The sequence below is a fragment of the Mobula hypostoma genome, chromosome 27 (assembly GCF_963921235.1).
Source record: "Mobula hypostoma chromosome 27, sMobHyp1.1, whole genome shotgun sequence".
Classification (NCBI taxonomy): domain Eukaryota; kingdom Metazoa; phylum Chordata; class Chondrichthyes; order Myliobatiformes; family Myliobatidae; genus Mobula; species Mobula hypostoma.
The window spans coordinates 18,628,944-18,645,511 of NC_086123.1; the positions used below are offsets into that span (position 1 = coordinate 18,628,944).

The window sequence follows — 16,568 nt, forward strand, 5'->3', positions numbered from 1 at the left end:
GGAGTCCCTAAGGCAGTCCGACGTTGCTTTCAAACTCGCTCTGGCAATTCCTGCGACGTCACTGGTGCCAAGGTGTAACGCCCCTTGCCCTTCCCTTGGACAACATCGGTGTCATGGAGAGGAGAGACTTGCTGCTTGGGCAACTGCCGGTCTTCCATAAAACCTTGCCCAGGCCTGCGCCCTGGAGAAACTGAAGCAAGACTTTCCAGGCGCAGACTAACAGATGCCATCCCTCCCAATGGAATGCATGGATTTATACCAGGTGCTCCAGTTTTCTCCCACAGTCCAAAAGTATACCAGTTGGTGGGTTTATTGGTCATCGTAAATTGTCCTGTGACTAGGCTAGGGTTAATTCGGGGTTTTGGTAGCAAGGCTCAAAAGGGCCAGAAGAGCTGAATGCTGTACCTCTAAATAACTAAATAAATAAATAAATAAACAAACAAATAAATAAATAAAATCAACAGAATCTAGTGCTTACACTGTATCATGTCACATCCAAAATAAAAATTGAAAACATAAGTGCTAAGGATCAGATAAACATAGACAGCAGTGAACAAAAAAAACCTAAAATCTCCACTGCATTGACAGCTGGAAGACACAAGGGAATCTATCAAATGATCAAAAGTACTGAACAAAAATTAAGGAAGGGGGCAAGTTACTAGTTAAATTAGTGAAAGGTCTAAGAAAAATGGCAAGAAATTCAAACACTAGAGGCAGGTAAAATGCAAGTCAAGGCCAAACTGCAGACAAACAAGTGTTATGTAATAGAGTTCCAATGAATCCACCAAATATGAACACAACAAACGAGCAGGGGTAGTCTCCAACATGTGAACCAACAGCCAGATCACAACAAAGTATTGTATCTTAAATTCTCATCTGTCACCTAGAATGGGCGATGTGAGCACATTACCCTTACCACCCCATCACATCAAATCCACTCATGACCATTACTGTTATTTTCACACCTGCTTCCAAAATGCACTCTTCTCAGTTGTCTTTCTTCCATTGATTTTATGCAATCATACTGTGAAATACTAATCCAACTTGGCATCATCATCCTTTACTAGTTCCCTCCCCAGACTCCTCATTTATCCGGTAGTTTGAATATCTGTCATCTTAAATATATTCAGTTTCTCCTCTACCGCTCGTTGAGATAAAAGAAAAATTCCAGAGACCCACAACTCTCAAAGAAGAAAATCTTCCTTGATTTCATTATGTGTTGAGTTCTTTTTGTACATATTCTTCCAACATGCCAAGGGTCACAGGTTAATTGCTAACAATAACTTGTCCCAAATGCAGGTTAGATAGGAGAGCAGGTTTATAGGAAAAATTAATACGAGTAACATATAAAATGCTGGAGGAACATGTAAGGTTAGGCAGCATCTATGGAGAGGAATAAAGAGCCAACGTTTCAGATCAAAACCCTTCAGCAGTATTGCTGTAGACTTGACAATTGAACTAGCCTTACTATGTTAAATGAAAATACATAGGAAAGCTAAAATTCTACTAGATTTTCTTGCTGTATCTTTATAAACTACTTGTTTTGTGCTTCTTGCACACTCTCATTATTTTTTGTATCACATTTTGTGATGTTCTTCCTGGAAAGCCTGAGGGAGGATACAGATCCAGAGGGAGACAGAAACTAAGCAACAGAAGAAATTTTGCTTTTACATTTTTCTTTAATGAGGAAATATGATGAGCGAAACTGTGGTAACCCCACAGTTCCCCTCATTATACTCCATCAGTCATCTCACTTAACCCATCTATATCATTTTGCAGGCTGTGTATCATGCTCATAATTTGTTAAGCTACCATCTTTGTATCATCACCCAAAATCCAATCACATATCCTATCAATGAAATACCCAAGCTGAACAGAAAATCTCACTAATTTCATAAAGTAATTCAGCATGCAAGTGAAACAAATAAATTCTATATTTCCTGTCATCACACAAAATATATCAGAGAAAAGGAAGATGAAGTGGTAGAACTAGTCAATGTAAAACAGTTATCCTAGCATGCTTTCACAATTAATTGAGGGTAGTAAGCCTACCCTCCAGTTGGTTCTAGAAGATGGTGGTGGGGGGGTGGGGGTGAGTGCAGAGGCAGAGAAAGGTTAGAATGAGGGAAAGGGAGTAGATCAAGCACAGAGGAAAGGCAAGAGGTGATTTGGGCAATGATCAGAGCAAGACTTAATAGCAGCATAAGGTTAGTTACAAAAGTAATGAAGCGGTCAAAAGATAAGGGCCAAGTAGAACAGAGATAAAGGAGTGTTTAACACATCAAAAGCAAAAGGCTAGCATGTTTTTTTTCTACTTTATATTGATGCTTTGATTATCAACGTAGTTTTTTTTAAGAAAACAATGATGCTTTGTACCATACTTCGTTCTTACCTGTTTTCTGGCAATGCTTCTGTTAAACATCTCATAGCAATTGTAGAAATGACTCCTTTGGGTGAACTACAGCTTCTGAAAGTATGAAATAACTATACGTAAATGACTATTTTTCATTAGCTTTGACAGTTCTGTAAAATAGTCACATACAATAACAAAAAACGAATATAGCCTATTTATAAAATGCAAACATAAAAGAACTTCTGTATTTTACTGGTGAATATTTTCCTACCTTTTCTGATTTTCATAAAGTCCTTCCAAAATGTATATAGTGTCCTATATCAAAAATGGTACAAACAAATCAATTATCAATGCTTCAGCTTGTCCAGTTTTACCCAACAAATCATGTCAACTCCAATGGAGTGGCAAGGTACAAATCAGATTTTCTAAATCCACTTGATCTTATATCTGTGTTGGCTCAAATAATTGGAACGTATGCATTTGGAAAAGTTAGTTGGGGAATGGTATTGCATAGATTTGACAGTTCAACTAGTTTCCAAATATGTCATAAGTAAATATAGAAAGGCCAAAATTGTACATTGAAATTAGAAAATCAAAAATAATAACTATGGTAGCATGACTTGGGGCTTATTATTTAAAAATAATGCAGTTATAAAAACATTGTTAATAAATTACATTTGTATAATAAAGTAACTATTCATGCAATTGATTGTTGACTGCTTATGCAGTTTATTGCTGACTGCAGATATGCAAAATCAGTTCAAGTGTGTAATAATTTAATTGCAAACAAATTCATTATATAATCATTCATTTGTAGGCACAAAACTACAGTTTTCCCTTCAACATGTGTAATTTACAATCATTCTTTTGTGACTTATTTCAAAGTGAAAACATATTTCCAAATCACCTGGGATATATTATGATCAGATCTTACCTGACCAATATCTGTTTGAACCAGAGCTGAAACATTTGCCACTTCCAAGGAGTACAGGAGTTTCATCGTAGGAAAAGAATATACCAAGAGATTTCTCATCTGCAAATAATCGTATACCCAAATTTGTTTTCGGTTTTGGGTACAAAACACAAGAACTTCGCCAAACTTAGCTCTAGTTTAAAACAATGACTTTCAGAACAGACTTTTTCTAGAAAACAATTCAAGAAGAGTAAAGTTGATGTTCAACAAAAATAAAATTTCACAAAAGCAACAAATATCCATTAATAACATTGGGAAAAATAAATAAAATGTTACCTCATTGTTCACTGGGACAGTCAAAGCCACAAGTTTCAAGTTAGCAATGCCTTGCCTATTAAAGACGAGACTAAATTAGAAATCATTCAGTAGCAATAGCTACTTGCATGTATAGCACCACCTTTAACACTGAAGATTTGTCCCAATAAACACTAGAAGTACAAGGAAAAGCAATGAGCTCAAAGGAGGTATTGAGAGATATAACTAGTTGTTTGGTCAAGGTGTGGGATTTTAAAGGCAGAAGAAAGTAAAAGGATACAAGTAAGGAATTCCAGAGCTTGTGGTCTACATGGATAATGATGTATCTAATATTAAGATGATGAAAAGAGATATAGCGTTTTACAAATGACCAGAGTCAGAACACAACAACTATAAACACACACACAAAAAAAACAGCATACCCTTACAGAATTGCACAAAGTAAAGCAGTAGATATGCCATTTTGCCAAAAAAGTATGATGAAAATGGTCTGTAATTATGTTTACAGGATTTGTAAGCAATATGCATGATTCAATAGCATTGACAACCTACATCATCTATTCCTTAAAAAAAACCGTGGGTAATGCTTTATGAATGTGATGTAATGATGCAACTCTATAAAACTCTGGTTAGGCCACACTTGGAGTATTGTGTCCAGTTCTGGTCACCTCACTATAGGAAGGATGTGGAAGCATTGGAAAGGGTACAGAGGAGATTTACCAGGATGCTGCCTGGCTTAGAAAGTATGCATTATGATCAGAGATTAAGGGAGCTAGGGCTTTACTCTTTGGAGAGAAGGAGGATGAGAGGAGACATGATAGAGGTGTACAAGATAATAAGAGGAATAGATAGAGTGGATAGCCAGCGCCTCTTCCCCAGGGCACCACTGCTCAATACAAGAGGACATGGCTTTAAGGTAAGGGGTGGGAAGTTCAAGGGGGATATCAGAGGAAGGTTTTTTGACTCAGAGTGGTTGGTGCGTGGAATGCACTGCCTGAGTCAGTGGTGGAGGCAGATACACTAGTGAAGTTTAAGAGACTACTAGACAGGTATATGGAGGAATCTAAGGTGGGGGCTTATATGGGAGGCAGGGTTTGAGGGTCGGCACAACATTGTGGGCCGAAGGGCCTGTACTGTGCTGTACTATTCCATGTTCTATGTAATACTTCATGAAGATATTACTTTATTTTAATCTGCTTGTCCTTTCCAACTCTCCTTTAAAATTTCCCAGCAAAACTTGCTAAATGAATTCTTTATAGAATAACTGGAGCAAATATTTTCTTACAATATCATAGCAAAATGGAGTATGATTTATGCCAGTAGAAGTAAACAAATGATGTTTATGATTCTACAAATAATTCAAGTTATCTGCTACATTCTGGAGGAAAAGAAACATATTCCATGCAACAAAATTAATTAAACAATGGAAAAAAAAAATCACTAAAGGAAGCCCATATTACTACACAGCATATTTTTCTTACTTGGAAATGGAAGAAGAATCACCCTCTGCAGTCACCAAAAAATCCTGAATTTCAACCAGGGGCCAGTACCAGACCATGACAAGAGCATAAGCATCCCATGTGCTGAGGAAACACTGAACCAAACAAACAGAAAATTAGAATTTAAAAGGAAAAGGTGGGGGGAGGGGAAGATCAAACATTACCAAATAAAATGTAAAATACATTGAATTAAACTTACAGTATCATCCAGGATAAATATTGTATTCCCAATAATTTGACACTTCTTAACACCTAAATTTATAAAATAGAATTTGTTACAAATTTTGTCTGAAAAAGTATGAAGGAGAATTATAAACCAGTATGAAATCTTCCTTCCTTTCCTGTTCCAACCAACAAAGCTACACAATAAGATAAATCATTTCAAAACTATCCTCCTGGTTATGGAGAATACTTTTCAATTTCTACCCATTTGATTTCAGTTCTTACAAACTTTGAAATCTTCCACCTGTGATAACTTCAATCTGAATTGGATTAGAAGCAAAATGTACCAAGAAATTGATGCATTTTTGTTTAACAATTAGCACAGTACATACAGGACGAACATTCATAACCCTTTTCTACAAATAAATCTCTAAATCAGCCATGAATATTTTTCCAAATACTAAATGCACTAGGAGGTACTACCCAGTACTACGCAGTAAAACAGGTCCGTGCCATTTTGCAAAGCACACAATCTGATATACAGTATTTGCACTCTTTGCTGCACAAAAATTCCACAAAGATGTTGGTCTTTAAAAGGCATATCCACCAGCAAGTACAGAGAGAAGTTGCATAGAATGACAACCAAGGAAGAGCCTGCAGGGTAGATGGAACGTTCCCAATTTGCTGTGCAGGACTTAGAATTGTTTATTAATGCAAAAGGTTTGAAGTGCGAGGTCTTGTATTGTGAGGGAAGGTGGGAGAAAACAGCAGGACAGTCTCAGATGATATAGTTAAGAGAGCTTAGGAGGAAGTAATTGAGGTGGTGTCAGGCCACAGCAATAATGCCTATGCATTTGCAAAAGGTTTTTTCAAGTTAAGAAAACGTCATGATGAAATGGGTACAGTCATACTGTCAAAAAAGGAAAACACATACAATCAAACACGCACCGGCAAATTCTTATAGAGATTTATTCAAATGACAACACATGGCATGTACTGATGTCCTTAATCTTACCACTTAAGTGAAAGTTGACAGAAAACTAAAGCAGCATTGTGCACAGAACGATGGATACACTAATGGGGTATTGATTAGAAAACATCAATAAGTAGTTGACCAGATGAGTCACAGGGCAGCAGACTACCGTGAAAGCAGACAGGATAGGTAGGACACATCAGGTTTGTGCTCGAACGTTTCATTCTGATGGCAAAATATAATTAAGGTACCATTGGGAGTTATGCTAATAACACACACAAAAACAGTAAATATTTTAACAAAATGTTATTACAATAAACACTTTCTAGTGCTTCAGGATGTTCAAATTTTATGTTTACCTTTCACTATGGATGAATCAACTACATTACTGGCCTCCAGTTGCTTGATGTCATTCACATTCCATGTTGATAATACACTGTCACCTATACCCTAAAACACAATGCTATATTAACAAAGGAAAATAAATCCATAAAGTTTGCTTTTGTTAATAGGAAAGTAATGAAACTTCAGAGATTATTTGCACATTTTATGCAATTGCCTTTTGCATATCCTGATGCTGACACGTCAATGCATTTGTAAACAGATGAGAGGAAGGTTTAGTCTAGGCAAGTAACTGTGGTGCATTTTGTAGTTTTTAATGCCAGTTGTGGGGGGGGGGGGAATCAAACATTTTGCATAATGCATGGTTTGCCCATAGAGCAGTCTGTTGGGTTTCAGAAGAGCAAATGAAATTTCTTCTTGGTAATGAATACCTTACTAACATAGCAGCTGGCTGCAAACTGAGGTATGCCAAATGAAAATCAGCAGGAACAGCCCAGAATGATCCCAATGCCAGAAATTTAAGAGTAACTGTAATCTTGATCATAGCTTTCAGCGAGGAAAAAGAATGCAGTTTAAGTTTTGGTCCTTTAAATAGCAGGAGAATTGGGGATAGCAAAAAACGATTGATACCTCTAATCTCCTTGCACGGTAGGTTATTTTTGGGTTTTTTTCTGGGGTTTTTTTTCCTCGTTCTATTGATATATATGGAAAATTAGTAAACAACTACATTACCTTGTTATTTTATAACTAACTTACATTGTTTGCATTTTTTTGTATTAATATTACTTGTATATTTATATCTTAACAACGTATTCATTGTTATATCTTTTACCTTTTGTGTACTAATTCAATAAAAAGATTTAAAAAGAAAGGAAGATACCTCTAATCTCCAAGCACTTTTCAGACCACCAGTTGAAGTTTGCACCAGTAATTAATTCTGCTTGTTGCAGTATTTTGATGTCATGTGAAACTGGTCATTATACCAGAAAACAGAAATTTTTGCAAATAAAAATAACCCACCAAAATGTTGGGTATCAAATTTCCTACCTTTCTGACAAGGATTCCCACCAGATTAAACTGACATGCAACATTAAAGCACTCATTTCCCAAGGAAGATGCATGTAGGAATTTCTGGTTTACTGTCCCTAACTTTTCACAAGTTTTTTTGTGTTTTGATTATTATTAAAAAACATATACTACTTTATACAAGACAATCTTCTCAGACACAAAAACCCACTCTTTATATTTGTGGAAGTTCGCCCTTCTGCAAATGGAACAAAAATGCTGAGGTACAAAGGAAAGAGCAAGTCAGACCTTCATCCCTGCCAAAATTCAAACTGCCATTGATTTCACACTGGGCTCAAATTTGAATTCTGAAGTGCTTAAGTGATCTCGATTTCTTCAAGAACTGGAGATTTTACATCGGAAACTGAGAATTTAGGTCACTGTTACAGATAAATGTCAAATGACTAATGCCCAATGTAAAGAAGGAATTCACTTACCCCAACAAGCAGTTTAGTGTTACTTTGCAAACCAGCGATCACTGCATGGTTACAGCCAGCTGTGTGTTTATCTTCAGTCTGTACAAATCTGATCTTCATCTGTTCTTTCAGCTAATAAAGAGAAAAACATATTTCAAAATTAACTGCAATATATTTCTGAAAGTATTATGAGATAACCATTAAAAATCTAGCAGTCTTACAGTTTTTATCGTATTGAAGTCCTTTGTTTCAATTGCTGTAAAATAAAATGAAAACCATCAGAAATAAATAGTATTGAAATTTTTAAATCTCTATAAATTAATTTCTCTGTACAATTCTTCAAAGGTTAGTCCAAGAAGTTTGATGATATTCAATAAGAAGATTGGAATCTAAAGATGGGTCTCAGCCACCAACAGTAATGAGAAGGAGGTGATATACAAGGGGTGATTGATAAGTTCGTGGCCTAAGGTAGAAGGAGTAGCACATTTATTTTTCAACATAGTCCCCTCCTACATTTACATACTTAGTCCAGCGGTCGTGAAGCATACAGATCTTGGACCTCCAGAAAGTGTCCACAGCAGGGGTGATTGATAAGTTTGTGGCCTAAGGTAGGAGACGAGTTATTAACTTCAAACTTTCTGCATAATCACTCAAAGAGTTGAACTGCTTTTGCATGTAACGAGAGTTGAATAACTCATCTTCTTCTACTTTAGGCCATGAACTTATCAATCACCCCTGCTGTGGACACTTTCTGGAGGTCCAAGATCCACATGCTCCATGACCACTGGACTAAGTGTGTAAATGTAGGAGGGGGCTATGTTGAAAATTAAGTGTGCTAGGTTTTCTAAAATGGACTCCTCCTACTTTAGGCCACAAACTTATCAACCACCCCTCGTGCATAAAGGAAACAGCAACAAATAGAGCAGGAGAGTTCCTTTTATCCTATTTGTCTGTGTTTGGCCCATTCCTATCTATGAACTTGTCCAAATGTCTTTTAAACATTTGTACCAGCCTCAACAACTTGCTCTGACAGCTCAACCTATATACCCTGTGACACTTAGGTCCTCGTTAAATCTTTCCCCTCTCAGTTTAAACCTAGCCCTCCAGCTTTAGACTCCCCTATAATGGGAAGAAAACTATGACCATCCACTTAACTATGCCCCTCATGAATTCTTTTATAAAAATTTCAGCCTCCTTCATTTCAGAGAAAACAGTCCTAGCATATCCAGTCTCTCCTTGTAACTTAAGCACTCCTATCCCAGAAATATCCTCATGAAACTTTTCTGCATCTCTCTAGCTTAATCACAAGCTTCCTATAACATAGCAATAGAACTGTGCACAATATGCTAGGTGTGGGATCACCAATTTCTCATACAGCAGTAATATGGCATCCCAACTATTGTACTCAATGCTCATATGATGAAGACAAGATGCTATATGTTTACTTCATCACGTTGACTAAACTCTACCCTTACAGCCTTGTGCTTTACCATTAAAGGCAATACAAGTCTTACCTTTCTGAAGTCTAGCAAGCTGAAGACATGAAACCCAGAAGAAACCACTGTTGGTTAGCAGAACCACATAGTAGGTGCCTAAAATGGGGGGGAAATAAAGTTTTAAAAGCACCATAACCTTACTGTAAAGGATGAGATTCCTATCACAAATTGATGATTAAAATGTTCAATTTATTCCAGGAGCTAACTATCAGTTACAGTTGAAAGGTGAGGTTGAATGCACAGAAGTAGCAATCTTAAGGGAAAAAAACACAAAAGGAAAAGATTGAAGGTGTTATACTCTTCTCTCTGCCTGTGAAAAAGTAAAATGAAGCAAAACACACAAAAAGAAAAAAAAATACATTTAAATTGCCACAAAACAAGCTGGAAAATTTTATCTAAATTGAACTTGAAAATTGCCATTAGGACAACTGCTTACAGATAGGCCTTGTCAAATAGGGAAACATCCTAATGAAGCACAGTGCAGATGTACCAAGCCAACAATTTACAAGTGACAACAAGACATTTAAGATGATTACAAAGATCTTGATTAGCAACTTTACGGATTATGTTAAAAGATAGTGACAGACAGTAGAAACATGAAAAAAAGGACTTCCTGAGTTACAAATGACTGACTAATGGAAATCTGACTTTACAAATGCATGAGAGAAGTTTTTTTAAAAAAAAAGGTATTTCTGAAGCTAGTAAAAATAAATAGCTTCATGGCGTACATTAATAGCTGGATATTGTATATATTCATATCATTAGTTTAATTATAGGAATTATTAGAATGAATATTCAATGAAATAAAATTATAGCATCTGAATATGGCTTACTATTGTGTCATGTCAGTCCATGTCACAATGAGGTCACACTCAGGTTTGAGGAGCAACACTTTATATTCCGACTGGGTAGCGTCCAAGTTGATGGCACGAACATCGATTTCTCGAACTTCCGGTAATGCCCCCACCCCCCCTTCACCATTCCCCATTCACTTTTCCTTTTCTTATCTCCTTACCTGCCCATCGCTGGTGCTCCTCCCCATTTTCTTTGTTCCATGGCCTTCTGTCCTCTCCCATCAGATTTCCCCTTGTCCAGCTGTGTACCTCTTTCGCCAATCAACTTCCCATTTTTTACTTCACCCCTGCTCCCCTTCCAGGTTTCACCTATCACCTTGCGTTTCTTCCTCCTCTCCTCCCACCTTCCAACTCTGATTTTTTTTTCTACAGTCCTGATGAAGGGCTCGGTCCAAAACGTCGACTGTTTACTCTTTTCTATGGAAGCTGCCTGGCCTGCTGAGTTCCTCCAGCATTTTGTGTGTGTTGCTTGGATTTCCAGCAACTGCAGATTTTCTCCTTTGTAAATGGCTTATTATCACTGTTTCATAATGTAAACCTCGTTGCTTTGTAGCAATACAGTTCAAACAAATAAAATTACTACAAATTTCAAAATAAATAATGCAAAATTTAAACAGTATTATGGACTGTTCAGAAACCTGATGACAGAGGGGAAGAAGCAGTTTCTGAATTGCTGAGTGAGGAACTTCAGACTCCTGTTCTGCCCTGATCGGAATAAAGAGAAGAGAGCATTTCCCGGATGATGAAGGCCTTCAATGATGATGCGATATTTTTGAGGCCCCACCTTTTGAAAATATCTTCAATGGTGGGGAGGGTGCCACGATGGAGCAAGTGTATATAGTGATATCACATGGGTTAAACTTCTGTTCCTAGTAACAATCTAAGGCTCTTTACACAACCTGGGTACTGTCTGTATTAGAGATGTATACAGCAAAAAAGAGAGAAAAAGATGTGAAGCCATAAATGGCTTTGATCTCTATGAAAATTGTATTTGAATCAATGTCAACACAATCCAGTGGCTGCTGAGTGAATAGGACTATATATAAGTTATGATATTGGCAGGACTTTGGATACGCTGATGTTCACAGCCTTGCAAGCCAGTTAACGTTCCAGGTATTAGCAGAGTACTGGCAGAAGTTTTCAAAGCACTTGAAGTAAAAGGGGTTACTCAAAATAACACATTACAGAGTTCTAAATGGGAGGTTGGGTTTGACCAATCTTGAATGTAAAATAGGTTAATTTAAAAAAAATAGAAAAACTTGAGAGAAACCTCAGAAACTTAGCCAACATCTGTGGAGAAAAGAAAAACAGGGAGACAGCTTCAGTTTTCGTAGATGCTGGTCTGATCACTCACTATTATCAACAATCCCCATTTTCAGCTTTGTACAGGTAAATTGATGCATCTCATCTGGGAGCTGTAAAAGGACCTTTAAAGTACAGAGGCCCAAGCAAATTAACTGCAAGGGAATGTGGCCAAATGGATAGACATTTACAAGAATGAACAAGGTGATAGTGAAAGCCATTCTACAGATTGGGAAATGGAAGTTGGGGCATGGGATTTGACCAAAAGTATATCTCCTTCAACAGATGCTGCCTAACTTAAAATTTTGTAAACACTCTATGTTTGTACTTCAGATGCCCAGCATCTGCAATTTTTATGATTTATGAATTATTCCTTGACATTTTAAAATGACCATTGTTACACTTACTGTATATTCAAATTACCTAGATTTAACTAACTGATCAGCAAAGGCAAAACAAAATCCACAGATGATTCCAATTTAAGCATTACAATAAACCATAGAAAGATCAATACAATGAGAGTATAGAAAAGAATATGAAATAATATATTAAGTAACAATAGATAAGTAAATACACCTTTAATGTTAAGATTTTAAAGCTGTGAGTAAAGAAGTCTCCATGTGCAGACAGATATTTGCTATAGCTTGGTTTATATCAAAATATATATAAAATACAAAACTAAGGCTGAACTTGCACATTGCTTCAATTAGTCTGCAGGTGGAGTAGTGTGTCCAGTTATGAGCACCAACTATGCCAAACAGCACAGAGCAATAAGTCACCAGGTATTGAGGGAAGTAAATTACGACTGTACCTAATCAAAAGGCAACAGGCAGTAAAAGTAAATTCCTGTAGAATCCACACGGGAAAAACTAGTGACTTTGAACCTTAAATTTGTAGCTGAGGAAGAGGAAAGAATTGGCTGAACTCTACATCAACAACATAGCCAAAATCAGTTTAAATTAGAACTTTCTGCTTCAGTAAGGAAAAGTCCCAGTGTTTCAGACCACAAGGCACAGGAGCAGAATTATTCCATTCGGCTCACCAAGCCTGCTCTGCCATTCCATCGTGCCTGATCTATTATCACTCTCAATCCCATTCCTCCTGTCTTGCCCCCATAACCTTTAATGCCCTGATTAATCAAAAACCTATCAACCTCCGCTTTAAGCATACTCAATGCTCAATGACTTGGCTTCCACAGCAGATTCATCACCCTCTGGCGAAACAAATTCCTCCTCATCTCTGTTCTAAATTGTTGTCCCTCTGTTCTGAGGCTGTGCTCTCTGGTCCTAGACTCCCCCACTAAACATGCTCTCCACAGCCACTCTACCTGGCCTTTCAATATTCGATAGGTTTCAATGAGATTCCCCCTTATTCTTCTAAACTCCAGCAAGTATAGGCCCAGTCATCGAATGCTCATGTTAACCCTTTCATTCCTGGGATCATTGCCATGAACTTCCACTGGCCAGCACATCTTTTCTTAATAAAGCCCAAACTGCTTACAATACTCCAACAGCAGTCTGACAAATGCCTTATAAAGCCTCAGCATGATATCCTCATTTTTGTATTCTAGTCCTTTCAAAATGAATGCTAACATTGCATTTGCCTTCCTTACCACTGACTGAACCTGCAAGTTCAAAGATTCATTTTATTATCGAAGTATGTATGCAGAATACAACTTCTCCAGATAGCCATAAAATACAGAAATCCATAGTAGTTGAAAGAAAGACATCAGTTCCCCCCCCCGCACAAAAAGAAACGAAAACGCACAAACCCCCAAACCTCCCAAACTCCTCCCTCACACAAAAACTAACAGATCATCCACATGGACAAACAATAACAGAAACATCAAACCCCAAACCCACAGCCTGCCAATCGGCAACAAGTAAGAATGGACAAGAACACAAAAAAAAAACAGAACTGAAAGGGGCCAATATGAACTACAGTCCCATCCATAAATCTCAGAATTTCGATAACATCTCCGAGAGCATCAGGACCCAGCAGGCCCTCCAAGGGCAGCAATGTGCACCAGCAGAGCCTCAGAACTTCTCATTCACTTCCACATTTGCCTCAATGTTTCAATCTTTATCAATGCTTTAATTGGTGAGAAATGTAATCAATCATGGCCCCTTGTCTCTGAGCTTCTTCTCATGGTAGCTTGTGCTCGCATTTCTCTCCTGGACTTTTCTCGGGAACAACAGAGTACGAGCTCATTCAATCGAATTACAGACTAAGTCACAGGCTCCAACAGTTTCAAAAACACATAAAAAGAATAAGTAGAAGATATAGAAAAACTGAAATTATTGACTATTGAGAAGATGCTGCCTGAGGAATCATTGTTCACTGGCGCCATCTTGACCGAAAGATAATCTTTAAGGAATCTTGCAGAAGGACTCCCAAGTCCCCATGTACCTCTCATTACTGAATTCCAGCCCCCTGCCATTTAGAAAATAGTCTATGGCTTTACTCCTTCTACCAAAGTGCATGACCCTACACTCTATTCCATCTGCCCATTCTTTCTATCTGTCTAGATACTTCTGCAGACTCTCTGCTTCCTCGACACAACCTGCCTCTCCACCTAACTTCATATTTTCTGCAAACTTGGCCACACTACTATAAATTCTTTCATCAAGTCTCTGACATATAATATGAAAAGAAGTGGTCCCAATACCGACCCATGCAGAACATCACTTGTCATAGGCAGCCAACCAAAAAAGTCTCCCTTTATTCTGACTCCTTGGCTCCTGCCAGTCAATCTATTTTCTATCCATCCTAGTATCTTTCCTTTAATACCACTTATCTTGTTAAGCAACCTTATGTGGCACTTTGTCAAAGGCTGTTTGAAAATCCAAATAAACATCTATTGACTCTCTTTTGTCTATCTTGTCTTATTGCCTCAAAGAATTCTAACAGATTTATCAGGCAAAATTTCTCCGTAAGGAAACCATGCTGACTTTGACCTATTTTGTCATGTGCCACCAAGTACATGGAAACCTCATCCTTAATAATAGACTCCAACACCTTCCCAAGTACTGAGGTTAGGCTAACTGACCTATAATTTCCTTCCTTCTGCCTCCCGTCTTTCTTGAAGACTGGAGTGACATTTGCATTCTTCCAGTCCTCCAGGACCATTCCAGAATCTAGTGATTGTTGGAGGATCAGTGCTAATGCTTCCACAATCTCTTTAGCTATCTCCTTCAGAACCCTAGGGTGTGGTCCACCTGTTATCTACCTCAAGACTTTTTAGCTTCCTAAGACCTTCTCCTTTGTAGTGGCAATGACACTCACTTTTATCCCCTGACTCTCTTGCTTTTCTGGCATTCTGCTAGTGTCTTTCACAGTGAAAGCTGATTCAAAATACTTAATCGAGTTTGTCCGCCTTTTCTTTGTTCCTGTTCCTACCTCTCCAACATCATTTTCCAGTGTTCCAATGTCTACGCTCGTCAATCTTTTATTCTTTATATATCTGGAAAAAAAACTTTTTGTATCCTCTTTTGTATTATTGGCTAACTTTTGTAAAACTGTAAAGTTAGTTAACCTTATAAAAATTCCTTAACACTGAGACACCTGGCTTGATAGGGAATTTAAGGAAAAAATATCAGCTACGATATCAGTAACAACATTCGGCTTCCAATGTCAAAATATGGTAAAAATAAACAAAGGAAAATATTATTTCTTGAGCATATTTTTTGATAAACAAAAACAATTGCTGAACCAAAAAAAAGGGCACCTGCTTGAGAGACTTCCTCCTCCAAAGTAAGGCTTAGGTAAGTCTTCCCTTTTGAAGAATTCTTCATCAATGACTGCCAAGAAAGATAAGGAGCTATAAAAGAGCATGTTATTTATGGCACAATTAAATACTAACTTCTAAAATAATTGATTACAGAACTCCAACAGCAGCAACAATGCTAATTAATAATATTAGCAGATGCAACAACATAGTATGTGGTTAATGTCACATTCCTCAAAAAGTAACAAACGCTTAGTCCTGGAAATAATTTACATTCGATATCAACTTGTCTGACCATCCAAATTCACGAAACAAAATTACCATGAAAATTTAAAAGATCAGGAACCTTGGAAGTCACAAAGAATCACTGCTGAGAAAAGCACTTTTTGGAATGTTTTGATAACAAGATTGTTTAATTAATCCCATCTACCAAAATAAATGTCAACTTACATTAGTTAGTAAGGTTTGTCTGGACTTCACATGCAGTAGATGAAGATTTCCATTTCTTTCTCCAACCATCAGAAACTGTCCTTCCTGACAAAGTGCCACCACATCCACTTCAGTATCTACAGTTGACACAGCAGAAAATTAAAATATATTAAGACCACCTGAAGGTAGGCTTTCCTACAATTCATTACCTTAAAGTGCTCTGGAATGGAGGAAACACTTCAGATATGATTGGTATGCAGAAATTATCTTGTCCAATTACATTAATTTCCAAATGATTTAAAAATCACAATCAAATAATTTTAAAAACTCAACCATTTAGTTCCATGCAAGATCGGTTATTGAAATAAAACTGTATTCCAGCAACTTTCAAGGAACAAGAGGAGGAAAACTAGAACCAGTGTTTTTGCCTCAATTTATCAACACACTTAGGAGGAAAGAGAAACTAATTATGTAAGAACCTTTCACCGATCGAATCACTATATTTGAAACCTGCTTAAGTATCTGGCACAATGCTTTATAAATATTTATATTTAAAGTAACGTTGCATATCAGCTGTTTCACATGCTCTCATCTCAACTTAAATATTTTAATGACAATTGAGCAATATTTCAAGCATATTACAGTTGCCCTGATGGTCTGCCAAATTGTCATTCCCATCACTTGCACACTTTACACTGCTGTTTGAATTGATACAAAAATCA

General features: G+C 37.2%; 1 protein-coding gene across 2 annotated transcripts in view; it reads right to left on the bottom strand.

Moving 5' to 3' along the window:
- Positions 1-16,568, bottom strand: part of kntc1 (kinetochore associated 1) — a 129,233-nt gene that overhangs the window by 108,250 nt on the left and 4,415 nt on the right. For both annotated transcript variants that reach the window (XM_063034215.1, XM_063034214.1), the window contains exons 4-15: positions 15,868-15,983; positions 15,418-15,490; positions 9,553-9,630; positions 8,260-8,294; positions 8,060-8,170; positions 6,575-6,665; positions 5,280-5,332; positions 5,063-5,175; positions 3,603-3,657; positions 3,288-3,386; positions 2,625-2,668; positions 2,393-2,467 (exon numbers count right to left, since the gene is read on the bottom strand). In XM_063034215.1, the coding sequence (XP_062890285.1) occupies positions 2,393-2,467; positions 2,625-2,668; positions 3,288-3,386; positions 3,603-3,657; positions 5,063-5,175; positions 5,280-5,332; positions 6,575-6,665; positions 8,060-8,170; positions 8,260-8,294; positions 9,553-9,630; positions 15,418-15,490; positions 15,868-15,983 (943 nt within the window). The remainder of the gene's footprint in view (positions 1-2,392; positions 2,468-2,624; positions 2,669-3,287; positions 3,387-3,602; positions 3,658-5,062; positions 5,176-5,279; positions 5,333-6,574; positions 6,666-8,059; positions 8,171-8,259; positions 8,295-9,552; positions 9,631-15,417; positions 15,491-15,867; positions 15,984-16,568) is intronic.